We start from the raw sequence: 26,812 nt of genomic DNA, 5'->3' as shown, positions 1-26,812 counted from the left end.
CTACTCATCAACTCTTAAGAGTTACTAATTTAATTCGGTCAAACAAATCTGAAGGCTGCTCAACAGGAGTTGTTCTTCTAGACATAGGAAAAGCATTCGACAGTGTTTGACATGAAGGTCTATAAGTCACTATTTGGTCGCTTATTTCTTTAACATTGTCACTACAGTAACTATATTTGAAAGCATTTATCGCTACCAATACCAGTACCACTTGGGCTAAAGAAAAAAAAATGATCACTTTTTACGCAGAAGTCGAACCGATTTGCGATTTTCGACAAAGTTGTTGTGCATAGTTCCAGATTCGGGAATGTGGCTAGCAAATAAATTGTTTCTTACCGTTTGCCTCAAATTTTCCCCTTACAAACTATAACAATCTACCGTATTAGATCAAAAAAGTAGTACAGCCAATGCAAAGATGACCCACCCTATTAAACATATAGCGAGTTCGAACGTTGCCTATCGATTTTTTGCCCAACCCGAACCGGAGGATTAATTTTGGAATTGTAATGTTTAAATCCCAATTCCCGTCGCCACAGCCCATCGCGTGATGCTGTCCAGCCTGTCAAGCTGTTTGCCTTCTTCATACAAAGCTTATCAGCTGGTGTTGTTAGTTGTTGTGCCATTGCCGAATTTTTATTTACATTTCGCTGTCCGTTCTGTTCGTTGAGCTTGGCTGTGTACCATCATATATTGTTCATAGATTTATTAAATTATTCAGGCAAGAGTCAAGCCAAATTCAGCTCGTTCTGCGCTTTCATATAATCATCATCAATCGACTAGGTACATATATCCCATGTACGCGTTACACAATAATTGCCAGTGAAAAGTTTTCGGTTTTCAGCAGCACTGGTGGTGATACTGTGTTTTACAATATTATAATGGTGTAATCTACTGGCTGATCTAACATTGTTGATAAAAACAAAAGGTAGAAAAGTGCTATCTCATTCTAAAGCGCAATTTATCACCGTCTCATTGGAGGCGAGGCGACAATCAGTCGTGCTGAAGATTCACTGCTAGCCGGACGGACGAGTGATACCAGAGATTATGGCTAGTGGCAAGTACAGTTTCGCAATCGATCGTGGAGGAACCTTCACCGATGTGCTGTGCATCACACCTGACGGGGGGATCCGTACGTTGAAGCTACTCTCGGAGGATCCGGCAAACTATCCCGATGCACCGACGGAAGGAATTCGAAGGATCCTGGCGCATGAGACGGGTCCACAATCGCGAACGCCTGGTGGATTAGTTAACACCGAGTTGATAGGCTGGGTGCGCATGGGAACCACGGTGGCCACCAATGCACTGCTCGAGAGAGCCGGTGATCCGGTCGCGTTAGTGGTTAACCGAGGTTTTCGGGATCTGCTGCAGATTGGTAACCAGGCGAGGCCCAGCATCTTTCAACTGGTGAGCAAAGCACAATGCGTCTCCATTGAAAAATGGATTTCAATATTCTTTCCCATTGCAGAACATCCAAAAACCGTCAAATCTGTACCGAGAGGTAATCGAAATCGACTGTAGACTCGTCCCGGCCCAGCATGACATTTGCCAACTGGATCAAGCTTGGGCCGAATTGCAGGGGGCGTCGGATGCGCGCTACTTGGAAATGGTCCCCATCGACGAAAGGCAAATTCGTGCCAAATTAGTTGAGGTTTTGGATAAGGGAATCACATCGCTAGCGGTCGTCCTGGCACACAGCTATGCCTGTCCGGATCACGAACTGCGCATTGGGGCTATTGCGCATGAGGTGGGCTTCCGGCATGTCACGTTGTCACACAAGGCAATGCCCATGTGCCGGCTGGTGGCCAGAGGTTTCACTGCTTGTGCCGAGGCCTATCTTACACCGCATGTGGAACGATACCTGGCCAGTTTCCGTGCCGGTTTCAAGGATCAACTGGAAGGAGTAGATGTCCTGTTCATGCAAAGCGATGGAGGATTGACCAAGATGGAGAACTTCCGGGGTGCGAGGGCTATCCTGAGTGGCCCTGCCGGGGGAGTCGTCGGATATGCTGTCACCGGTTCAAGGGATTCCGAAGGGCAACCATTGATTGGATTCGACATGGGTGGCACGTCGACGGATGTATCCAGATTTGCCGGTACCTATGATCACGTGATTGAATCTACTACAGCGGGAGTGACCATCCAAGCCCCCCAACTGGACATCAACACGGTAGCGGCGGGAGGTGGTTCGCGTTTGTTCTTCCGATCGGGACTGTTTGTCGTAGGACCGGAATCGGCGGGGGCTCACCCGGGACCAACGTGCTACAAGAAAGATGGTCCACTGACGGTAACTGATGCCAATTTGATACTGGGACGTCTGCTTCCGGAGTATTTTCCAAAGATTTTCGGTCCGGATGAGAACGAAGCGCTAGACTATATGGCCACCAAGCAAGCATTCACCGTTCTACAGCAGGAGATTAATAAATATCTAATGGAATCTGGCGAAAGCGAGAAACCTCTGTCGTTGGAGCAAATTGCAATGGGATTCATTCGAGTGGCCAATGAAGCCATGTGTCGACCGATTCGGGCTTTGACTCAGGCACGTGGACTCGACACTTCGAAACATGTGTTGGCTTGCTTCGGGGGAGCCGGAGGGCAGCATGCCTGCAGCATTGCCAAGGAACTCGGCATGAGCAAGGTACTGGTTCACAAGTATGCCGGAATACTGTCTGCCTATGGTATGGCCCTGGCAGATGTGGTCCATGAAGCACAGGAACCGGCTAGTTTGGTTCTAAATGAGGATAATCGATTGGCAATCCGAGACAAGCTGAACGAGTTGTCCCTCGCTTGTAGAGAACATTTGCTAGCGCAGGGTTTCCCGGAGGATGCTATAGTTCTGGAACCATATTTGCACCTGCGTTACGATGGAACGGATTGTGCCTTGATGTGTGCTCCGGACAAGGTCATCAACAACCAAGAGAACTACATCTATACGTACGGGGACTTTGAGAAGACCTTCTTCGAGCGCTACAAAAGCGAATTTGGGTTCGTCCTAGAAAATCGAAAAATAATCGTAGACGACATCCGGGTTCGAGGATCCGGAAAATCATCAGTGTACGAGGAAAAAACCATTCCGGAAGCAAACGGACCAATATATCCAGAAAAGACGACCACCAGCTACTTTGAGGAAGGCTCACAGGTGACTCCCGTTTTTGATTGCTCCAAGTTGTGTAGTGGCCATACGATTCAGGGTCCAGCGATCCTTATTGACAAACTTTCCACCATCGTCATCGAACCGGGTTGCGAAGCGCTGGTAACCTCAAAGGGGGATTTGATCGTTGAAGTCGCATCCGGAAATGCGAACAAACGGATCGACGAACGTTTGGATGCCGTTCAGTTGAGCATCTTCAATCATCGCTTCATGAGTATTGCCGAGCAGATGGGACGAGTTCTGCAGCGCACGGCCATTTCAACCAACATTAAGGAACGGTTGGACTTCTCCTGTGCTCTGTTCGGTCCCAACGGAGGTCTAGTCAGCAATGCACCGCACATCCCCGTACATTTGGGTGCCATGCAGGAAACGGTCCAGTATCAGATCAAGGTCCGAGGTGAAACGCTCAAACCGGGTGATGTCGTGTTGTCCAATCATCCACAAGCCGGAGGATCTCATCTGCCGGATTTGACAGTCATAACACCGGTGTTCTACCCGGAGATCCCGAAGCCGGTGTTCTTCGTCGCATCCCGCGGTCATCACGCCGATATCGGAGGTATTACACCCGGATCGATGCCACCGCATTCCAAGTCGCTGGCGCAGGAGGGTGCAGCATTCAAATCGTTTTTGCTGGTGGACGGGGGCGTATTCAAGGAAGAGGAAATCATAGAACGTCTGGTCACACCGACGGATGCTCCCGGAGCTACGGGCACTAGGAATTTGTCGGATAATTTGTCCGATCTGAAAGCACAGATCGCAGCTAATCAGAAGGGTATCCAACTGGTGGCAGAGCTGATCGACAGCTACGGGTTGAATGTGGTTCAGGCTTACATGGGCTACATGCAGCAGAATGCGGAACTGGCCGTGCGGGATATGCTAAGACAGATTGCCAAGGAGACCAAATTGAGGTAGGTGGCACGTTTTGGTGGTGTTCATAAACGGTTACATTTGCTGAAATTTCAGAACGGGATCGACAATTCTCGAAGCGGAAGAGTACATGGATGATGGTTCCCCGATTCGTCTGCAAGTTTCCATCGATGAAAGAGAAGGATCTGCCATCTGTGACTTTAGGTAAGCATATCCACACGTGGTGCGTGGTGGTAGAATCCGGATTGAATATTAATTTGCATCTTTCACACAGTGGTTCCGGACCGGAAGTCTATGGCAACTGTAACGCACCGCGTGCCATTACCCTATCAGCCTTGATCTACTGTCTTCGTTGCATGGTCGGGCACGATGTCCCGTTGAACCAGGGCTGTCTTGCACCGATCCAGGTGACGATACCGAATAATTCCATCCTCGATCCGTCGGAAGATGCAGCGGTGGTCGGAGGAAACGTCCTGACATCGCAGCGTATCGTCGACACGGTGTTCAAAGCATTCCGAACCTGTGCAGCATCGCAAGGTTGTATGAATAACGTTACGATCGGAGATGCGAACTGGGGTTACTATGAAACAGTTGCCGGTGGGAGCGGTGCCGGCCCGGGATGGCACGGAACGGGAGGAGTACATACGCATATGACCAACACCAGGATCACCGATCCGGAAATATTGGAGCTGCGATATCCGATCATCCTGAAGAAGTTCTCGCTGCGAGACGATCAATCTGGAGGGGCCGGTATGTATCGAGGTGGCGAAGGTGTCCATCGGGAGTTGCTCTTCCGTAAGCCGATGACATTGTCGGTGCTAACCGAAAGACGAACCTTGCAGCCGTACGGCATGATTGGGGGCGAACCGGCCAAGAGTGGATTGAATCTTCTGATAAAGAAGGACAAAATCATCAATTTGGGCAGCAAAACGGCAATCGACGTGGAAACTGGGGTATGTGCGGGGATATAGGTTTATTTCAATGGATTGGTTTCAAATAATTTTCTGTTTTTCCCCCAGGACATCTTCTCAATGAAAACGCCTGGAGGTGGCGGTTATGGACGACCCGCGACGAATGCTTTCCCCATATTGGACCTGATGGATGACGACCCGTCGAAGGCGTTCTTTGAGCGCGGTAGCCTGTTCGAGTACCGAATGGCGCAGGAGTCGGTTTGATGGCACGACGTAGGATTCAATTTTAATTTCTATATAGTTTTGATTGTTATCTTGATTATAGTCGTTGTAGTGATGTTCAAGTAAAAGCGAGGGAGAGAAGATTTTGCCAAACAGTTGCCAATCGGTGAGTTATTCAAGTATCTTTCAATCGCTCATATCGCGCAGTTTACTCAGGATATAGTCCTATTCCTAAAAATGTATAACCGGTTTTTCGTAGGAAATTTTGAAATTCTCAATACCTTGTCTACCTATCCTATTCTACATCCATTATACTATTTGCCAACGAGCCATCGAACCAAAAACAGCACAAAATGTAACAAAAGTGTTCCAGAAATGTTTATCGAGGATTTGCAGTGTAGTTCTACTTATATAGACATTTAAGTAGCATTCAGGTATACCTAGGTAATAGAAATGTGATATTTAAGGGAAACCCCCCAGTGCACAATGATAATAATTAATGGTTAATAAAGTTTAAACGGCAGAGCCGCACCAATAATTGGGGAAGCGCAATCGCGCAAAACGACCAGCCTAATGTTCTTCTTTACCGATAATCCTCCGTGTGGAATGAACCGTCTTGTGTGCAATACGGGAATGTTGAGTGATAGCTTGTGCACAAGCAAATGAACGCACTGCGGTCTACGCTAATTTGTGAGCTGCTCAGGATGGATTGTATGAAAACCAGTTCTCCGAGAATGGTACAATTCCCAGAAAACTTATACCACGAAAAAGTAACGATTTTCGTTAGCAAGGACCGACTAATATTTTGCTACTTTTGCCACATATAGGATTGACCTCAAACCCTTTGGAACTGTGTGCCAGAAACCTAGAAATTTCACTTTGGATTTTTTTTCAAAGTCCAACAAATATAAAAAAACTCACAAACTTTCACTTTCGTTTTCGTTTTCAAACACAGAAGGGGGTCATAGGGGCAGATCTGCACTTTAGAGATATACAGGTCATCCCTTGGGTCGTCCCTAAAGGCCACCCTGAGTCCCAATAGTATCATTGGGAGTTCATTGCACCAATTCTTAGAATTAACGCCCATTACTGATCCTTTTAATGTTCGACGAAAACGTGCTACGATGCCTTTCGCTTGTGGGTCATAGGCAGTCATATGGTGAACGCCCAACATTCGCGTCAGCTCCCGGAAAAGATCAGACTAAAATTTTCTTTCCTGGTCGGTTGTCAGTTTTCTGGGACGCCAAATTTTGCTATCCATGTCGAGTACAGTGCTTGAGTCAGCACCGTCAAATCTACAAGAGGAACAGCTCAATCATGGTCATTAGGTAGCGACATCCTTTTGATGACGGCAAAAGTACAACTAGATCAATATGTAGGTGTTAGAAACGGGCATTCGGTAGATCAAATTGTCCCAACGGAGAGACGGTATGTCGATGAAATTTCGACCTTTGGTGGTCCACACAGTGTTTCACAAACGCATTCATGTCACGGTTCATAGCTGGCCAAACGAATCGCTCGGAGGGAGAAATTCCATGATGGTTTTGGGTTGAGTGCTTGGAACGAATGGTCGTGCTTTTCCAGTAGAGACGTCACAGTAGATCTGTTGAGGGCAACCACTCATCCGTTTAACTTCAAATTTCAGCTAAGTAAATTTGGACTGCATAAGCTGTAGAAGTTCCGCGTCATTTTTCTGCTCTCGTCTGAATTCTTCATAGTCCACCGAAGTAGGCGTTTGTATACTTTCCACCCTTTCCACACTAGACAATGGCAACGTAGTTTTCTTTTCCACTGACTTGTTGTATATCCGTAGTAAATTCCGATACGAAACGGAGGTATCGTTCTTCATGTGGCAGCTGAGAGTTGGACTCGATTGTTAACGCGTGTACGTTAGCGGACAGTGGTTAGTGAAGATCGTGAAGTAGCGCCCTTCATTTTCATCGCTTGTCAGTTCACGGCCAAAAGCTACTTCAGCTGTGACATCGAACACTTTTATGAATAAAATCCAATTGGTTCCCATTTTTGACCATTTAGCTGCTGTAAGATAGCCCCGCTTTAATATACGAGGCATCGATCATCATAGCTAACGGTTTCGACAACTCAGCATAGTGAAGCAGTGCTGCATCCGCTAACGATTTCTTACAACGCTCAAAGCTGGACAAAGCTGTACTTGTCCTGTTTCCGGGGTTAAGCTTCTGAAGCTCAGCTTGAATTTCGGATGCGTGACGACGAACAAAGCATTTTTATCCGTTGGCGAGTGCTAGAAAGCGACGGAGTTCCTTTACGGTAGTCGGCTTCTTGTAATCCAAAATAAACTGGACGCGTGCTGGAAGAGGGCGCACTGGCATCACTGTTGATCGTGTATCCTAAAAAATCCACTTCCTTTTGTTGTTTATTAATTTATTTGATTAGGCTCAAACGAATCTTGTTCACTCTACAATAAAGGTACAGCACAATAAACACTTTATCTTCCGCTATCCAATAAGCCTCCTCCATCAGAACGGGAGCCGGTTCCAGTGGTTTCATTGTATGGCAGTATCGCCAACGAGGAGCAGACCGCTTCCATTGCAGCAATGGACGCAAAACTTGGTCAGCCTCATACACTCATCACGAAACGGTTGCTTTCCAAAGTCGACGACGCATCGACCAAACGAAAATGGCGATGAAGAACAATGAGGAGTACCACACAATGGTTACTGCCGAGTAAACAGACGATCGCGTGACACACATCGAGAATGGTCTACTTCTGTCGACAGTCGAGTGAACACTACACTTCCTTTTGGGCAAACACGCTTTTACCCAAATTTAGAACGAGTCCATGCTGGCGGTCAATACTATGCGTAGATGCTCCTGGTGTTCATCAAGAGATTCAGAAGCGATGCATATGGCATAGATAAAGACGACAACGAAATCAAAATCACCAAAGATTTGGTTCATGTAGCGCTGAAACATCTGACTTGCGTTACATAAGCCAAATTGCATTCGGATGAATTCAAACAAGCCAAACGGTGTGATGACTGCCGTTTTGGGAATGTCTGCTTTCTTCACTACGACGGTCCAGATCAAGAGTTGTAACAGCTGACTTACCATGAAACAAATGCAGCAGATCGTTGATAACGGTGAGGGGTAGTGACATGATTTAAGCGACGGTAGTCACCAATGAAGCGCCATTGTCCGTTTTTATAAAGCACACAATGCAAGGGGCTTGCCCAACTGCAAATTCCAAGGTCACACATATGGCGAAACTCTTCCTTTGGTGCTTTAACTTTGTCCGTTAGACTGTGTGACAGACCGAAGCGTCGAAGGCAGGGTGATTTCTCGGTACTTCATGAGTAAATCGATGATCGGCACCACTATGCAGAGCAGCAGTCATCCTACCGCCAAAAGACTTTAAGCCTGTCTTTCCATATATCAATTTTTGGTTTTTCAAATCTACGAGTATACCGAAGTGGGCCCAAAAATCAGCCCCGATTATTGGCATCGTTACTTCAGCAACGAGGAAATTCCAGGTGAACCTTCGTCTCAATCCCAGGTCAACAGGTAGACATTTTGTTCCGTTAGCTGCGTGGAGATGTTGCATAACGGTATCGTTCGATCGATCTCTCCGGGAAGCGGCTAATAATGTGACGTCTGACCCAGTATTACCTTCACCACCGCCCGATGATGGTGGGGAGGGTTTTAATTTTTGAACTCCATGAACACAGTTCTCGGCACCGCTGAGCATCGTTTTCATATTTTCGATGGTACCAGCACATTCCGGATCGTGATGACGAACGAGAATCAATCCGATTTTGCGAAAACGGGCGACCCCGTTCAGGGTTGCGAACCTTCAGGCGTCGGATTTCCGTAGTTAGAAGTTCGATCTGTTCAGCTAGCTTCCTTTCAACACTATTGTTGAACGACCATTGTTGAATGACCATTGGAGGCGTCAGTAATCTTGTCTGCCATTTCAGCCAACATATCGATGGTACCATCATGTGAGGATTGGTCCAATGTTTGCCGGAAGACGTTGAATGAAAATCATTTTGAGCAGATTGTTATCTACTCCCAAACACGTCGACAGTTCTCTCATTTTTGCCAAAAGATGCGTTGGGTGGGCGCATATCGCCAAGATCGTGGGCTCTCAGCAACTCTTCGAAGCGACTTTTAGACAAGGCGAAGCGAGAAATTAGGCGATCCTTTACCGTCTTGTATGATGCATTTTGGACACGATGTGGTAAAACTTAGTTTCGTCACTGAACTATGCTTCCGCTTACGCGAACCACATAGCCGCGACGGTTATGTTGCTCTCGTTATAGTTAGGCATTTTTAGGTTAGAGTTTTGGATTTGAGATTAAACTAGGCGAATATGGATATGTAACCGTGTAATCGAACCGAAACTTAACGATTCGCGACGTCGCGGGTCACCAATGTAGTGATCGAACACGGAATAGAGAACGTTTGTTTAACTACTTTGAATATTTATTTGAGTCACACGTTGCACATGAGTTGGCGCATCAGTGGTTCGGTAATCTGGTCAGTCCAAAGTCAGTACGAGTACTATGCTACGGTGTTGGTCTATCCAGAGCTGGAATACTGGGAGCTATTCAACGTGGAGGTCATTCAACGGGCGTTCGGACCAGATGCCAGCGAGAATACCCGAGCGATGAATACTCCGGCGGCTTCACAGGACGAGGTTCATGCCTTGTTCGACATCATCGCCTATCAGAAGGGTAAGAATCGTTTTCTGTTAACTGGAATTTGGTAATTGAAAACTTTGTTCGTTTCAGCTGGAAGTGTTCTCAACACAAACTAAATAGTGCAACCCCAGATGATCTGTATGAAGCTCTTCAAGTAGCCATCGAAGGTAAGAATGCCATTCCAGACTCGTATAGCATTAAACAGCTTATGGAGTCGTGGACGAATGCAGCTGGATATCCAGTTCTGGACGTTCGTCGCATCTACAAAACCAGAGGAGTTGTGATTTCTCAGGAACAGTTCCTAGCAGACAAACGACTCCCGAACAGCCACGTTTGGCACATTCCCTTCAACTACGTTGACCGGAGTCCTCGCAAGGCTGTTGAGGAGCAGAACGGTTTCTATTGGCTAACCAGCAAAGCATCGATGCTTACTACCGGAACTCCAGAAAACCAATTTATTATCTTCAATCGAGATCAGTTCGGATACTACCGAGCTAACTACGACCAACGGAATTGGGAACTGATCATCGATACGTTGCTCACTAATCCGCTAGCTATTCCCAAAGCGAACCGAGCCCAACTGATTGACGACGCCTTCAATTTGGCTCGAGCGGAGTACCTGGATATGGCCGTAGCTTTGAAGCTTCTCACGTATCTACGCTTGGAAATGGAGTACGCTCCGTGGGCCGCAGCAAACAACGTTCTAAACTACTTCCACGATAAACTCCAAGGAACCGCTCACTACGCTGGATTCGTACGCTTCGTCGACGAAATCGTCTCGGAAGTCTACAAAACTCTTCAGGTGGACACCGTTACTACCGAGGAATCTGCCATTCACAAATACCTGAAGCAGACGATCACCAGTTGGGCTTGTCGAGCTGGAAATCAGGACTGCTTGGACAAAACCTACGCCGCTTTGAAACGGGAAATCGAAGAAAAAATCATCGTTCATCCGGATGTAGCGTCCGCGGTGTACTGCCACGGTCTCCGGGATGGATCTTACCTAGAGTTGTCGTACTTGGTCCCAAAGATGGTTGCATCGAAGAATCAAGCCCAACGAACGGAACTGATTACTGCACTGGGATGTACGAAGGATACTCAGAGCATTGTAGCGCTGCTAACTGCCATTAGGATACCGACGGTGACCTATCTGTCAACGGAGTGGACACAGCTGGTTGACGCCATTGTGGCGGTCTGATGACATGAGCCATTGGTAGGTCTGATGACGTGATCCCGATGAAAACCGGCCAAGCAGCGCAAGCCAGAATGAAGGCTATGCCACACGTCTTTATATTGTATATAGATTGCGGGGGAAGTATTGTAATATTATGAACACAAAACGCTTTTCACACTACACAATCCGATTTATTTCACGGAAAACGGAAGAAGGAAACCACTGCAAAGATTTGCTTTGCACTTCATTTTGAACTTTTGCGCACGAAAGAAACAAAGCAAAATCAAACTGCATAACGAAGAGCTCTATGATGGCATGAACATTTTTAACGGATGCCAGTAAGATCATTTATTTTTCATAATAACCAAAACAACTTTTTGTGCCTTTGCTTATCTATGAAATCTATAGTATCTATAATATTGTATCGTTGTATATTGATTTTAGAAAATGTTACGAAAATCCGCAAACATGTTTCTAAGTTCTCGTCTTTCAAAGATCAACGAGAATGGAACAAACCGCGGGCCGGATACAAAGACTTTTTCCGGGCCGAATGCGACCCACGGGTCGTACGTTGGGCTGGCCTGCTTTCAACAATGATCCTAAAATGCACCGTTCCAACTACCGAGAGAAATTGATGAAAATATGCCGAACGGAAAAAAACACCTTATTTTGTTATGATCGTACGCGTTTGTTACAACTTTCAATTAATGATTCAACTTCGTTCTGGTATTCTATTTTGATAAACTAAGATTCTTACAAACTCAAAAATATATAAGAACAAATTCTGCTATAGGTGAACGTATTCCCCCACAGGGGTACTCATCTTGCCACGGGGAGTCTGAGAACGGTGTAAAAAGTTACTTTTGTAATTCATTTTGTAAATAGTCAAATTTGAATAAATTTAACTATATCAACCCCTCTGTAGAGAAGACCTTAAAGAACTAGGACAGACAATATTTTATTACATATAGAAATTATTTTAGGGTGGCGATCTTGCCCCGTCCATGTTATTTATGATGATGATAATGGTCCCACCACTTACCCCTACAAAGGTTTGAGCTGGACGATTTATCTTTAAGATAATTAAGTATAACATTCAACCTTAATTGGTATATGTAGCTTCTCTAAGCATGAGTTTAACCTACACAATACTGATATTATAATTATATTAAGCAGTATTTACCAGGATGTCCGTATTACCCCCAGTTCCCCTAGTGATTCCCGATTGAATTGAAAAAATACTTCACCGAAAACTTCTCTAGGTCGGCTAAGCTAGAGATCAAAACAATTGAAACCATATGAAAGCAACGGACGGGACTTCGGACTGTTTTAGGTAATAGTGCAAACGCAACGTTAGCTCGTGCCTTTTTACAGTTTAGCAATCACTCATTGATTTAATATGTCTATGAATATTTTTTGTATGTATACGGATCGTGATGTTCACAGACTTTCTCCTAATAGGTTGCTTTCTATGTTTGTGTATGTTGTTATACGACTTGTTTTTAATCGATTTTGTTAAGTTATGTTTATATCAATATTTCACCATTTGTAACATTATATGTTGCATATATATATATTTCTGTTCAATCTGTTCAAAAAGCTCTCATAGAACATTCAACTTTTGAATATGCTTTTCCATTTTCACAATTTGAAGGACAATTATTATCAACATGTGCTGCATGATCCTCAAATAGTGAGGGGTAAAATCATGATTTAAATAAAAAGAATAATGATTCACCAATAAAAGAAACATTTAGAAACAATAAGCTACAGGACAGAACATAAATAAAGCAGAAAGTAGGGAATAAAAACAAGGGGACTTACATGCAACAAAGGATAACAGAATAGACCAGGACATGCAATTAGTTCGTAGCGGTAGTAGCTTTACAAGCTTCTCGGTCGGTACCGCTATTGGCACTAGCACTGCACGATGTACTAGCTACTGACGTAACGACGTGTTTGCAATTACTGTTGCCTATTGTGGCAGTATTGATGGACGTCATCAATGCAACCGCAACGCCATTACTGCTGCTTGCCATCTGATTCACGGGCGATGAAGATGAAGCGTTGTGCTGTTTGGTAGCTGCTAGGATACTTCCATTCATGCTATTGCTGATGTGTTGGCTGTTGTTACTGCTACTGCTGATACTATTTACAATTATGCTACCGCTCGTTGACGGTTGATGGCTACTCTGAAAAAGTGTATGATGAAAAATTGCAAAAGTATCGATATCGGCACTCCAATGGATCACCTACAACCATCTTGCCGCAAACGTTCTGATAACAGGGCCCGCATAATCGTACTGTTTGGTACAGCTTTCCGTCGGAAAGTGGAGCCCAGTACTGGGCACAGTTTGCGCAGAAAATGTGCCCACACGAACGACAGTGGTGCTTCCGTCGGCCGAGCCAAAACTCGGTCTGGCACGTGGTACACCTCGATACGGCATGATCCGGTACCCACAGGACACTGCTGGTGATTTGCTGCGACGAGTTTGCTCCGGACGACGGGGCACTACGTTCGTCTACCGCTTCCCACGAACAGTTGGAGGCGTTCTCGTTCATTGAGTCCACCAGGGAAGCCTGGAATAAGAATTAGCCCACGGGGCATTAGTTATAGGCCATTTACAATCTATGCAATGGAAAAGGTGTTTGAATGAGGTGCTTATAATGTACGTGCGGTTAGAGGGCGCAGAATAAAGATAACACTTTTATGATACAGGAATGTGTGTTTGTTTCCAGAGAAAATGAAGTATGAGAACTTCTTTGTTTTTTTTCAGCGATGGGCTGTCGATTATATCGAATCATAAAGTTATAAAACATCCATTAAAGTTCATGAATTCATCCATCTATCCATCCAAAACATCCATTAAAGTTCATGAACAAGACAATCGTTGTTTAAAATTCTGTACGATTGTACAATTACAATCTATTTAGGGTAAGTGTGCTAATTTTTGTACTAGCGATCAGGTGTTTCGTTCTACAGCCTACATGAAATTTGAAAGAACATCCTCCAGAAATATGTTTCTTCCGGATTTTTTCCTTAACTTCTCCTTGAAGGAAGTTACTCCCAGAGTCTCCAAGAAGTTTCTTCCGTCTTCTCCAGGAAGTTCCATTAAACTTCTACAGAAGTTGCTTTCGTCTTCCTCTGGAAGTTTCACCATAAGCCATTCTCCGTAGGTTGTTTTACCCGACTTCTATGGGAAGATTATTCCGAGCTTCTTCTGACTTCCACTGGATGTGTCATCCGATTTTTTTTTCCGAAAGTTTCTTTGAATTTTTGCCAGAAGTTAATCATTATTTTTCAAGCAAACACCCCAAATTTGTTTTTGCTGCTTAGCTTACAACTTTCTTTAAATTTCCTCCAGAAGAACTTCTTTATTCGCTCTCTGGAAGTTTTCTCGGGTTCTTTCAGAAGCTAATTCGAATTCCGTGACAGGAATTGAAGTTGTCGCATATTCGAGGTAAAAGCCTCAGTATTGCCTCAGTATATCTTCCTCCAAGAACTGCAATCTCTCGCCAAGGTCTCTCAGATATCTGCTCAGCTTTATCTGAGCCTCGGTTGATCTTAGGAGATTTCAACTTCCACGGTACAGGCTGGAGGGAACTGAACGATGACAACCGCGCAACCCTCATATACGACCTTTGCGATAACTTCAATATAACAATTCTAAACACTGGGGAAGTAACACGAGTGGCCAAACCTCCAGCAAGAGAAAGTAGATTAGATCTCTCCCTCAGTTCGAGTTCACTATCGTTGGATTGCTCGTGGAAAGTAATTCAAGATCCCTACGGTAGTGACCACTTGCCAATCAAAATTTCTATTACCAATGGTTCATCGTCCACCCACTCGGTTGATATCGTGTACGATTTCACGAAAAACATCGACTGGTAAAATTTGCGTCCGCGGTTCTCGGTGGTACTGATGCGGTTGAGATACTCCCTCCGCTGGATGAGTAGTCCTTTTTATCGCGACTTATCGTTGATAGCACAGACAAAACACGTTCCGGGTGTTTCCGTTCGCAAACGACCTCCCACTCCGTGTTGGGATAAGGATAGCACCGACGCAAACAGCGAGAAGTCCACCGCGTTTAAACGCTTCAGCAAACACGGTAAGTTCGGGGATTTCGAGCGGTACACCAACCACGAGAAAACTTTTAAGGGCTTGATTAAAGCCAAAAAACGCGGATACTGGCGTCGCACAGAGGAGTAACTGGAACAAAAACCTGGCCAAAATAAGAAAACAAGATTTTCTTGATTTTTCATGCTTCAATATTTTTTTTATATATTGCAATATATGCAGCATAAAGTGGTAACGGAATAAAAACGTTACATTTTGTTTACAAATTTTGAGACGTGTTCAAAAACTGAAGAAATTCGAAGCTTCTTGTTTTCCAAAAAGTAACCATGTTATAATTACGCCTACCAGATACAAACAATTTGATCAAGAGACAAGTGTTATAATAAAATGGGTAGTTTAGGCTCTTTTCTAACAAGTTATGAGATAAAAACCTTTAAATTTATATAATGTCTTATTTTTTCAACAATATGAAAAAAAAATGTATTTTTTATGTTTTTTTGTGCTGTTTCAGACTTGAAAAAGTTGTGGAGTCTTGCGCGATCAGATCATATAATCTATGAACGAATGAAAGTTCACGTTATTATGAACACATTGGCTTGAAAATCTCGTCCGGAGTCGTCCGGAATTGCGATTGCGAGCCATTTGAAAATGGTATGTTTTGCATCATTTCGTGGCACTTACCCTTTATAAGGTCATACTACCAGAAAACTTCCGTAACACAACGGTTTTCTGCAGATACCTATGACAAACTTACCGAGTACTACTTCTGTCCTTCTTCAATCTATTACATCAATTGTGGTACTAGATTAAAATTACACTTCAGTAAACTACTCCCGGTTTGATACCCATGGCCAGCATCATTTTACTTATGTTGTTAGTTTTTAAATCTAGTACCTCAATTGATATACTAGCATAAAGGAGTGTAACGCTAGAAAAGCCATGTGTCATTAGTTTATTTTTATAATTTGTGTGTGTAGCAAGAGTAAGGTTTCTTTGCCTTGTAAATCAATGTTTATCACAGACCGTTTACCCCATAAATTATTTCACTTTTCAGGTAGATACTGTAAATTTTGAAAATTAGCGAGTGCCATTTGGTTGTAATACTCTCTCATACACACACAAGCATTTACCCATTCGATTTTACATACACATACACAGAAATTCAAAACAACCCAAAATTAAGTTCTTTTCACTCATCTCCCATGTTCCGTACGATAAGCCAAATTTGGGTAAACCGGCTCAAAGTAGTTTGCATTTAAGCACGGCAAAAAAAATTACCCATCGCTAAGTTATTTTCAATTTTTTCTACCCAAAATTAAGTTCAATTAACTCAAATTTGGGTATATCGCATATAACTCAATTTTGGCTTCTCGTACGGAACTAGACGGTTGAGTCGAATCTTTCGTTCTATTTTTGACAACAATAGCGAGAGGAAATGAAACGGGCAGAGGTCAAATAACTCAAATTTGAGTTTAAAAAACTCAAGCGGTGGGGAGTTTTGTTTTTCTGTGTAGGTTCGTTCAAGCTAAACTAGCAGAGCGTCATAGCTGACGATATCGAATGAAAATAAAGAAGAATCTGTGCACGGTAACCGCAAACTACTCAATATTGAATACAAAGTACGCCAGCCAAATAAATGAGTAAAATTTTACTCATAAATGAGTTATTATTTCTACAAAAGTTATTCTATTTTGAGTCATAATTAATCAAAAATGGGTAAAATTTGTAAAGTTTCCCTCGAAAATGCATAATTTTAGTCAATATTGCGTGATTTATAGTCTGCTGATCGAAAAAATCGTTATGACGTCACGGCGAGCGTATTTGAGGGTACGAAAGAAGCGGAATGAAAGTCGAGAGAAAAACGAACTGCTTCAATACATTCAGCCCTTCATTTCCACACCTTTTATAGACCAGGTTGGAGCTGAATGCCGCTATATACCTATTCAGCGCATTCTTGAATGTAAACATACAAAGACGGAGCGTAAATCTCGTGTGATTCCGATTCAGCTTTTTCATTCAATTTTGGTCTTTGGTCATAAAGCTCCATTGTAGTGACCGATGCGCTTACGTTTGATCAGTGAATAGTTTTAACAGCTACAAATTTACGCAAGACCTCGACAAGTGCTAATGAAATTTCAAATTACATAATTTATAACCATGAGCAGCGATGAAGGTAAGTTAATCAAAGTTCAACATTGCATGCTTCTATCGCGTTGTTCTCAGTTCGTCGGGAATCTGAAGTAATGTTCTTGTATATATTACAATCAGAATTGTTAGTAATTTTAAGTTCTTTGTGCATGAACTTACAGGATTTGGAGAAGGTTGCAAAATTTTGACAAGACACTATCTTTATAAGTTAATGCTACGAAGGGATGGCTTATTGGATGAAAAAATGGTCTACATGGAAAATGAACTTTTAAAAGAACTCAACTGCCCGGAAGATAAGTTGCACATTGCTAAAAGAAAGTTAACAATATTCAGAATTTAAACAAAAATGGTCTCGTTGCGAGTATCATAAAGAGGCTTTTGTTCGAAAGCATTCGAAATGGCTGAAGGGATTATTAAGCTTTCCCATGAGTAAAAAAACGAGAACTTCAGGTGCTGGACGCCCCAGCAAAGAATTTGTTGAGTTGAGTACTCGTAGCAAGCGACGTAAGATACAAGATCTCCGCGAAAATGTTCCTATTGAGGAATTGACTTACGCAACGCAGATGAGCCAGCGAGCTGTTGGGAATGCGGCGGCTGCTTCGGTCATTAAAGATATTAGCGATACTCCGTCACAAGCCAGCACCTATCGAAAAGCATTATCAAAGTTTGAATCTCCTAAAGTAATTAAGAAATCACCATCAGAAGCACTGGCCATTTTTGTTGAAGCAGATTTAACCAGAAGCCAGTGGGAAGTAATTCACGCTTCAAATAAGTTCATTTATCCATCATATTCAACAATACAAAAAGCTAAGACGCAATGCTATCCCGAAGAAAAATGTATTTCTGTATTTGAGGTTACCGTAGAAATTCAGCTCCAGGGTTTACTAAATCATACTGTTTCAAGGTTATGTTTATATCTGGATGCAATTTTAACCACTTTAACACGTATCGAACAACAAAATTTGGAACTTTACTCAAAGTGGGGTTGTGATGGTTCTCAGCAGGACAAGTTCAAACAAAAATTTGAAAACTACGAAAACACTGACAATCACATTTTTTTAAGCTCCTTTGTACCTCTGAGACTGTTTGTCAATATCGAAAACAATCATAAATTGTTGTGGCAGAATCCTTCTCCGTCATCACCACGATATTGTCGCCCTATTCGTGGCCGATTTCTCCGTGAAACTTATGAAAGCACTAATGACGAAATCACACATGTAGAGAACCAAATTGATCAACTGTCAAGATCAGAATATCGTTCTGCCAATGGAAACACTTCAACCCACCATGGTTGACGCCAAAGTATGTAATGCGGCAACCAACACCTCGTCTAGCATGCGTTGCTATATATGTGGAGGAACGTCAAGAACTTTCAACGATTTAGAAAAACTAAATGAAGAAGATCCAGATACCTTCAAATTTGGTTTGTCGACTTTGCATGTGCGAATTCGTTTTTTTGAGTTGATACTTCATTTAAGCTATAAATTGCCTCTACTTAAATGGCAAGCACGTTCGGAAGAAGATAAAAGGATCGTTGCAGATCGAAAAAAGCAGATTCAAGCTGAAATAAAGACGAAGTTAGGACTTCTGGTAGATGTACCAAAAGCAGGTTGCGGTAACACAAACGACGGTAATACGGCCAGGCGGTTTTTTGAGGACGTCGATTTAGTGGCTGAAATAACCGGGATTGATAAAGGGTTGATTTATCGATTCAAGGTGATCATTGAAACAATAACATGTGGCCATAGCGTGGATACTGATAAATTTGCAGTATATGCAATTGACACAGCCCGGATGTACGTATCGTTATACAGTTGGCATCCCATGACACCTACTGTTCATAAAATCTTGGTGCACGGCAAGAGTGTTATGGAGCATGCACTTTTACCCATTGGTTTAATGTCTGAGGAAGCCGCTGAAGCTCGTAATAAGCATTTTAGAGTATACCGACAACACTTCTCAAGAAAGTTCTCGAGAACAGCATGCAACCGAGACATTCTGAATAGGTTGTTACTAAGTTCGGATCCCTTTTTGAGTTCAAGTCGTAAGAACCCTATCAGAAAAAGCAAGCCGTTCAGCATTGAAACCCAGCAAATGCTCAAAGTGGATGCCATCGTAGGTGGACAAAATACTGCAGAGGACGAAGTTCGCAGCGACTCAGACGAAGATTCTAACTAATCGAACGTAAGAAATCGCAAGTTATGTTATTAAAACTTTCGTTATTTTTTATTATTTTTTTATTTCAGGACAATGATTCTTGGATAATTTCTTTGCTATTTTTTTTAATAATCCTTATATTAAGCAGAAAAATAAACTAATCCTACTTTCAAAACCCATTACTTTTTTTATTCGTATGGATGATGAAAGGCCAGATATGCACTGCTAAGTAGATGGATATTAAAAGTTAAAGTTAACAGAAGTCTAAAAACCTATTATCATTAAATATTTTAATATATATTAGCAGAAAATTGCTCAAAACCAGTGAATATAATTTTGGCCAGGTTTTTGTTCCAGTTACTCCTCTGTGCGTCGGTTCGTCGATGGAATGTCGGCAGGAGAATGCGAAACGCGTCATCACCGGTTAACGAAGACAAGGAGTACTCAGATAGTTGGATATTCACCTTCGAGCGGAAAGTTTGCCCGGATTCGGTGTCGGTTCAAACCAACGTTCGTGATCGTCCGTCGTGTAGTAACAAAATAGATTCGCCATTTTCGATGGTGGAATTCTCACTTGCGCTCCTCTCATGTAAAAACTCAGCTCCAGGAATGGATAGAATCAAGTTCAACTTGCTTCAAAATCTCCCAAAGCGAAGAGATGCTTGTTGAACATATTCAATCAATTTCTGGAGCACAATATTGTTCTGGATGACTGGAGGCAAGTAAGAGTTATCGCCATTCGTAAACCCGGTAAACCCGCGTCGGATTATAACTCGTACCGTCCCATCGCGATGTTGTCCTGTATAAGGAAATTGTTGGAGAAAATGACCCTTTTTCGTCTAGACAAATGGGTCGAGTCGAGTGGTTTACTTTCAGATACGCAATTTGGATTTCGGAGAGGCAAAGGAACGAGCGACTGTCTTGCGTTGCTTTCAACTGAAATTCAACTGGCCTATGCGCAAAAACAGCAAATGAAAATTGCTCGCTAAGGCAGCTTGCAGATGACGGCGTTGTGTCCGTTATGGGGCCAAGTGCACCGGACCTGCAAGGACCATTGTAAGATACCTTAGACAATTTGTCTACTTGGGCTATGAAGCTGGGTATCGAATTCTCTCCGGAGAAAACTGAGTTGGTTGTTTTTTTTTTTCTAGGAAGCATTATCCTGCACAGTTACAGCTTCAGCTAATGGGTAAAACAATCACTCAAAGTATTTCATTTAAGTATTTAGGTATCTGGTTCGATTCCAAATGCACATGGGAAAAACATATTGCGTATCTGAAACAAAAATGCTAGCAAAGGATTAATTTTCTAAGTACGGTAGCTTCTGCTTTCAATCCGCAACAAAAACACACATCCCGAAGCTGCAACGGGTTCAATACCGTTGCCTCCGAATCGCGCTTGGCTGTATGCACTCGACTCATACGATGAGCCTCGAAGTTCTCGCGGGTGTTCTCTCACTGACAGATCGTTTCGCTGAACTGTCTTTCCGGTTTCTCATCCGAAGTAATGAATCCTTTGGTAAAAAAAACATTGAGAAGCTGCTCGTCCGAAATCTTCAAACAAGATTAATGGGTTTGTACTATGAGTACATGACGCTATACGTTGCCCCTTCTTCATTAATCTCCAACCATAAATGCTTCCACTGGATTTGGTGTCTTCAATCAATTTCATAGCGCCTCCTATAAACTGCAGAAACCATGCTCCGTATACCTTGCGGAACTCGCAGCCATATTTTACGCAGTAAAGCGAATTACCCCACTACCTTCTGACCATTATTTAATTTTTACGGATAGTCTTAGCTCATTGGAAGCTATTTGTTTAATGAGGCCGATGAAGCACTTTATCCAACTGCTCCTATACTATCACCTTAGCTTGGGTCCCATCTCGTTGCTCAATTCCGGGTAATGAGAAAGCGGACTCGTTGGCTAAGGTGGGCGCTATGGAAGGCGATATTTTTGAGCGACAAATTGCAATCAACGAATTTTTCTCCATTGCTCGTCTGCAAGTCGTTATCAGTTGGCAACACAAATGCAATGATGGTGATTTGGGTTGGACGTGAGCCGCGACTTTATACGCGTTATGTCAAGGCTTATGTCCAATCACTGTTCGTTAAACTCGCACTTCTATAGAATTGGGCTCTCAGGCAGCAATTTATGTGTGTGACAGTGGTTATCCACATCCCTCAGGGCCTGAGATAAACAACCCGCGATACCCGTTAGAGATGTCTTGGCTAGCCGAGATTTCGACTATTTGAATTTAATTTATGTATTTTTAAACCGGATAGATCTGAGGATTTAGTAGCTAGTGTCATCTTGAGTTCTCCCAAGTTTTAGCTGCCCATCGGTGTACCCCCATATTTGTCTTTTTCATCAGTATGTTGCTTAGTTCGAGGTCAAGAGCACATTGCTCTCTAAACCTTGTGTTCTCAATCCCTACCCTGACATCCATTTGTTACAATTTGTTGCCCCTAACCTCGAGATAGCCACGAGTAATTGGCCTCCGCTTTACTAACGTTAGTTTTAAGTAATTTTGTGATCTAAACAATGAATATCGGCTCCGCAAAGCAACAGCAAATGAGCCTGGAAAAATAAACACATTATAAAAAAAAGCTTATTCAAATATTCCCAAGAAATTTATTCCCACTAAAGTAGTAAATGCTCTGTTCTTAGTCCAAAAGTTTGAATTTTCGTCTTCAAAAACTACTCAAATATAGAATTAATAAAATATAAGTATATACCTATAAATACCGATTTATAAAACATTTGATGCCGATAAACTTGAAAACAATCTGGCAACACTGATTGTAATGGTGATTTAGTAAGGGAATTGTTTTTCTATAACTCGATAATTCTATAACTCGTTGGTTCCTTAAATAACGAGTTGTAGAGAGTTCACTGTATCTACTATTCAATTGTGAGTAAGTCTCAGCGGCCGTGTAAATTCGAAAAATAATAATTATATATCAATTACCGTGAAGCGCTATATTTTCACGCAGCGCCAAACATCGCGCATTTTGCCAACGTTTTGTAATGTATTTTCTAAATTTATATTCTTCCTATATACCAATGAATAATATCATTAGAATATTTTCAACATTCATGCTTAGCAGATAGGGTATTGCAGCCATCAAGCATTTGCTTGAAATCACGGCAAATGATACAAGCTCAGAGAGAGAGAGAGTCACTTGAACTAATTTGTATGACAAATTTTCTAAAAACGTAGGTTACCGCTGAGTAACCTACAGTTTTAGAAAATTCTCATACAACTGAGTAAAAGTGGCTCTCTCTGAGTTAGTCTCATCGGCTGTGTTGAACGCGATGCATAATGATTCCTTGCAAGTGACTTGTATGGCATATTGCACTCAAGCTTCTTGAGTGCGAGTTGAAATTTAACAGGTTCATTTTGTGTTCATTCTGTATGCTCCACACCTTGTGCCATCAGATTTCGATGAACGAATTATTTCACAACAGCAATGCTATTTTCATCTCCTCTCACACAGCCTCGATAGCGCAGTCGGTAGCGCGTAAGTCTCATAATCTTAAGGTCGTGAGTTCGATCCTCACTCGGGGCATATCCTTTTTTGTGCTTGCCTGCTCACATTTTTTTTCGATTAGTCACATGCACCTAAACGTGAATTTGGGAAGTTGAACGTTATGTTTTCCGAAAATTATATTTTTTCAAACGAAGCGACATACCTTTACTCGAACAACAACAGAAAAATAAAACTAACCAACGACTCGGAATCGACATATTCGCCACCGCCACGCTTCACTCGGACTCTTTCGAGCAGCTTGTGGATAGTGGTACAGATCCTTTGGGTACGACTCGGCCGACCCCGGTACCTTTTCCAGAACCGACGGATTTCTTCTTCATGTTCTTGTTTTCCTATGTCACAGAAAATGAGCCCTGTGTCATTCGCCCTTGTCGCGGTCATCATCAGCATCGTTATCGTTAGGTTCGCCGATTCGTAAAAACCTCCCGAAGCTCTAGGAGGCACCTTCACCACTACATCATCGATGGAAAAAGTGACCAATTTCGGTTCTAACCGATCTTCGTCACAAGACCCCTGGCTAACGTACACCTATTATAGTGTGATAACAACAGTGATAACAATGCTACTAGTTATAAAAAAGTAAAATAGAAGACACAGCTTAAGAAGACGATAGTGGATGAAATAGGATAGTGTATAGAGAAAAGAAGAACCAAACGAAAACCCAGTTTAGGCTGAATAAAGCTTGAGAGAAGTTAATCTAGGAAGGAACATGATTCGTTTTATTAAGCTAATTTTGTTAGTCTTAGATTTTGCACTCTAATTTTGTAGACTTTGGACTTACGCATTAATATCTATTTACAACTGGTTAAAATTGGTTCGCACATACCGGGTCATCGTTACCGTACTGCTGGTTGCTGCAATGGTGGCAGGTTTTCTCCAGCAGGGCTAACCGAGTTGCGTACAGCTCACGTTGCAACGCTTCTTCCCGTAGCTACAAAAAGAAAAAGAAACGGTCGTTGGAAAAGATGTTGGGTGATTTTGTTTGACTTGGCAATTCCTACCCTATTCTCATAGACGATCTGCTGCAGCCGTAGGTTCTGTTCGGACAGGGCATGAGCCAAACCGTCCGGACAGGACAGGGCAGCCGCCGGCGGACTTTGGATCGAGAATGGCACGCTCGGTGGGGTCAGTGGCAGTGAGCGGGCACCCGGCGTCGAGAAGCGAGAGTTTGTGGCACTTGGGGATATACTGAAACTGAAAGGGGGAGGCAGTTAAACTTGGGAAACGCTTTTTCAACACTCTGGCATTGACGCACCTTCCATTGGTAGGCTTGTTGGGGCTCATATCGTTTTTCGAGTTGGATGAGTTACGTCTTCGTCGCTGATTTTGCGGTTGATAGTGAGAAGATGTTGTTTGCTGTTGTTGTAGTTGTGACTGTGGTTGGTGGTTTTGTGACTGATGCTGGGTACCGTTTTCACCCGACGACTTGCCATTGATTTCAAGCTGCTGGAACTGCGGCTGAATGACGATACTCTCGTCCATTGGATTCGAGCATTTTAGCTTACTATAACTGGCGGCAGTTCCATTCACCAGGGCTACCGACTGTAAGGAAGCCTGGTGTGCATCCGTTATATCGTTCCTCAAGCGACCACTGTCGTCGGGTTGCTCTTTTGGAGTCGGATTTTGATTAATTTCATTTCCTTGGTTGTAATTGTTCTGGAACGACATAACGTATTGGTTAGTTGGTTCTGAACCGTGCATATTCAGGATATTCTGCCTTACCCTATCATTATCCATACTATCACTAAATAGATCACATCCGTTGCTATCACCAGTCTGAGTAGTATTAGTATTAGTAGTAGTAGTAGTAGTAGTAGTGGTAGTAGTACTAGTCGCAAAGTCGTTTCCGTTGTCAACGGTCAAGTCTTCGTGATGGTCATGTCTACCGTTACTTGCTAGGTCTAAACTAATACTATTCTTCAGATTGTGTCCACCGTCCTCGACGTCATCGTCGTCGTCGTCGTTATCGTCGTCCGCATCGTCCTCCTCTTCATTATTCTTGGTGATGGTGGAGCATGCAAGCCCTTCATCCTCGCCGCTGCTTTCGCTGAGCTGGATAATGCGCTTCGGGGACGAATACTGATCCAGAGGAACCAACGTGTCGGTACTGGTTTCGACCGAACCATGCCATAGGTTTGTTCCGACCGCATGTTGCGGCGATAAGGTTATCGCTGGCGGGGGTGGTGAGGGAGATTTTCCTGTGTATCCGGGGGAAAGAAAGACGATTATTGAATGCAATTGATTAGAACTGAAACACTGAGAGCAACGAGCAATTCTAGAAGGCGAGGCATTTGATACGTGGAACAGGTTATCAATATGAGGGCTTTGATTGAACTTTCATAACAGTACTGACCACGGCAAACAAAGCATAGCGTTCTGTTTGATTAGCTATTTGTGGCTTCATAATATTCTAGCCCAACGCATGTATAAAGGTGCTTGTACAAGGAAGATAAGGATTCACGTAATGTTGCCCAACAGCGAAACAAATTCGGTGTGCATCTATGGCAGGTTGTTCATAAAATAAATAATTTTTGCTCAAATTTCAATCATTCAACAATGACTTAGATCAGTCAATGTACAATGTTTCAGGCAATATTTAAGCTTAAGAATCACCATATCACGTTAAATGGCAGTCATACAAATTTGCACTATTAGGAATTCCAATCAGAAATTTACACGGTTAACAAAAATTTTAATAATATACTCTAAATATGTGTACGTATTGGAATACCAAATTACAGGATTTGCTATCTACTAGACACTCACAGCGAAGACTACAAATCAAGAAGACTGGCAACTGTTCCCTTCCTCCATACAAATGTCAAACGTCACTGATAACAGCGCCTCTGACAATCAAAGGTGGAACTTTGAAGCACAAATATTAGTGAGACTGCTCATTAACAGTGACTGTGTGTGTGACCTAATGTCACCGAAACGAATAATCATAACACGGTACTCGTTGTTGTTTTTGTTTTGCTCTAAACAACTCCAAACCGAAAAACTTGTCATGGTGGATCAAGTAGAGAATTGAAACTCGGATCGATACCTAGGAATTGGCGGTTTACGCCTCCGTTGAGTGAACTACCGTCATTCGAAATCTGCTGAAAATTCAAGGATTCAAAAAGAAGAAGAAAAGAATCACGATCCAACGGAAGGCGTAGGAGGATCTGATGTTGGAGAAAATGAAAATGGAATGCTTTTTTTTTTTTTTCTTTATTAATTTATTTGATAAGGCTCAACCGAATTAACTTTACAGAGCCGAGGATTCTTGGTCACTATACAAAACATCTTAAAAATATAGTCAAAAGGTACAACACAATAAACACTTTATCTTCCGCTATCCAAAAAGCCTCCTCCATCAGAACTGGAGCCGCTTCCAGTAGTTTCATTGTATGGCAAATTGTTGTATGCCAACGAGGGTCAGAGCGCGTCCATTGCAGCAATGGACACAAAACGTGGTCAGCACTCACACACTCATCACGAAACGGTTGCTTTCCAAAGTCGACGACGCATCGACCGAAAGAACTGCTGATGAAGAACAATGAGGAGGACCACACAATGGTTGCTGCCGAGAAAACAGACGATCGCGTAGCACACATCGAGAGTGGCCTGCTTTTGTCGACAGCCGAGTGAACACTCGAAAATGGAATGTTGAAGGACTACAATCCCAAACGGTAAGTATTGATAAAGAATATATTCCCATTTTAGATGTTGTCAGAACATGAAACCACCCCTTCCAGAGAATGATAACAACAGTTTTGGATTGACCAGTGACATTCAAATAGTGAAAGTACTGTGCCAAGTTGCCGAGCGTCAAAACTTTACTCCAACCGTTGTGGCCAGTTACCAAAGCCATGCGAAACGGACAATGCACC

General features: G+C 42.9%; 2 protein-coding genes, 1 non-coding gene and 1 pseudogene across 11 annotated transcripts in view; 3 read left to right on the top strand and 1 right to left on the bottom strand.

Annotated features, from left to right (window-relative positions):
- The first annotated feature begins 615 nt into the window (after nucleotides 1-615).
- Nucleotides 616-5,666, top strand: LOC135699717 (5-oxoprolinase). The gene is made up of 5 exons (XM_065220004.1): nucleotides 616-1,404; nucleotides 1,466-4,056; nucleotides 4,112-4,219; nucleotides 4,290-4,968; nucleotides 5,035-5,666. The coding sequence occupies exons 1-5, from the start codon at nucleotides 1,045-1,047 to the stop codon at nucleotides 5,188-5,190; spliced, it is 3,894 nt and encodes a 1,297-aa protein (XP_065076076.1). The 5' UTR covers nucleotides 616-1,044; the 3' UTR covers nucleotides 5,191-5,666.
- Nucleotides 5,667-9,631: 3,965 nt separating this feature from the next.
- On the top strand, nucleotides 9,632-11,025 carry LOC135699658 (aminopeptidase N-like; annotated as a pseudogene).
- A 1,329-nt stretch (nucleotides 11,026-12,354) lies between these two features.
- Nucleotides 12,355-26,812, bottom strand: part of LOC135699730 (myotubularin-related protein 4) — a 94,297-nt gene continuing 79,839 nt past the window's right edge. For 3 of the 9 annotated variants that reach the window (XM_065220026.1, XM_065220025.1, XM_065220023.1), the window contains 7 exons: nucleotides 24,660-25,135; nucleotides 24,193-24,593; nucleotides 23,939-24,131; nucleotides 23,764-23,868; nucleotides 23,115-23,465; nucleotides 13,258-13,581; nucleotides 12,355-13,193 (listed from right to left, as the gene is read on the bottom strand). In XM_065220026.1, the coding sequence (XP_065076098.1) occupies nucleotides 12,864-13,193; nucleotides 13,258-13,581; nucleotides 23,115-23,465; nucleotides 23,764-23,868; nucleotides 23,939-24,131; nucleotides 24,193-24,593; nucleotides 24,660-25,135 (2,180 nt within the window). In that variant the 3' untranslated portion in view covers nucleotides 12,355-12,863. The remainder of the gene's footprint in view (nucleotides 13,194-13,257; nucleotides 13,582-23,114; nucleotides 23,466-23,763; nucleotides 23,869-23,938; nucleotides 24,132-24,192; nucleotides 24,594-24,659; nucleotides 25,136-26,812) is intronic. The other 6 variants (XM_065220024.1, XM_065220027.1, XM_065220031.1 and 3 more) reach the window with 6 other exon arrangements.
- TRNAM-CAU (transfer RNA methionine (anticodon CAU)) lies at nucleotides 22,883-22,955 on the top strand. The gene has a single exon. It is a non-coding gene; the product is annotated as a tRNA-Met (tRNA).

This window comes from Ochlerotatus camptorhynchus, unplaced genomic scaffold, assembly GCF_037179485.1.
Source record: "Ochlerotatus camptorhynchus isolate MF236.1 unplaced genomic scaffold, CSIRO-AGI_Acam_v1.1 ptg000114l, whole genome shotgun sequence".
NCBI lineage: Eukaryota > Metazoa > Arthropoda > Insecta > Diptera > Culicidae > Ochlerotatus > Ochlerotatus camptorhynchus.
The sequence above is the reverse complement of the archived record's forward strand: the minus strand, read 5'-3'. Positions and strand labels throughout refer to the sequence as shown.

Bases quoted from the DNA above. Each gene is read 5' to 3' on its own strand.
- LOC135699717 (XM_065220004.1), top strand. From the start codon at position 1,045: ATGGCTAGTGGCAAGTACAGTTTCGCAATCGATCGTGGAGGAACCTTC. The intron at 4,057-4,111 runs GTAGGTGGCACG...CTGAAATTTCAG, and splicing joins GCCAAGGAGACCAAATTGAG to AACGGGATCGACAATTCTCG. The intron at 4,220-4,289 runs GTAAGCATATCC...TCTTTCACACAG, and splicing joins TCTGCCATCTGTGACTTTAG to TGGTTCCGGACCGGAAGTCT.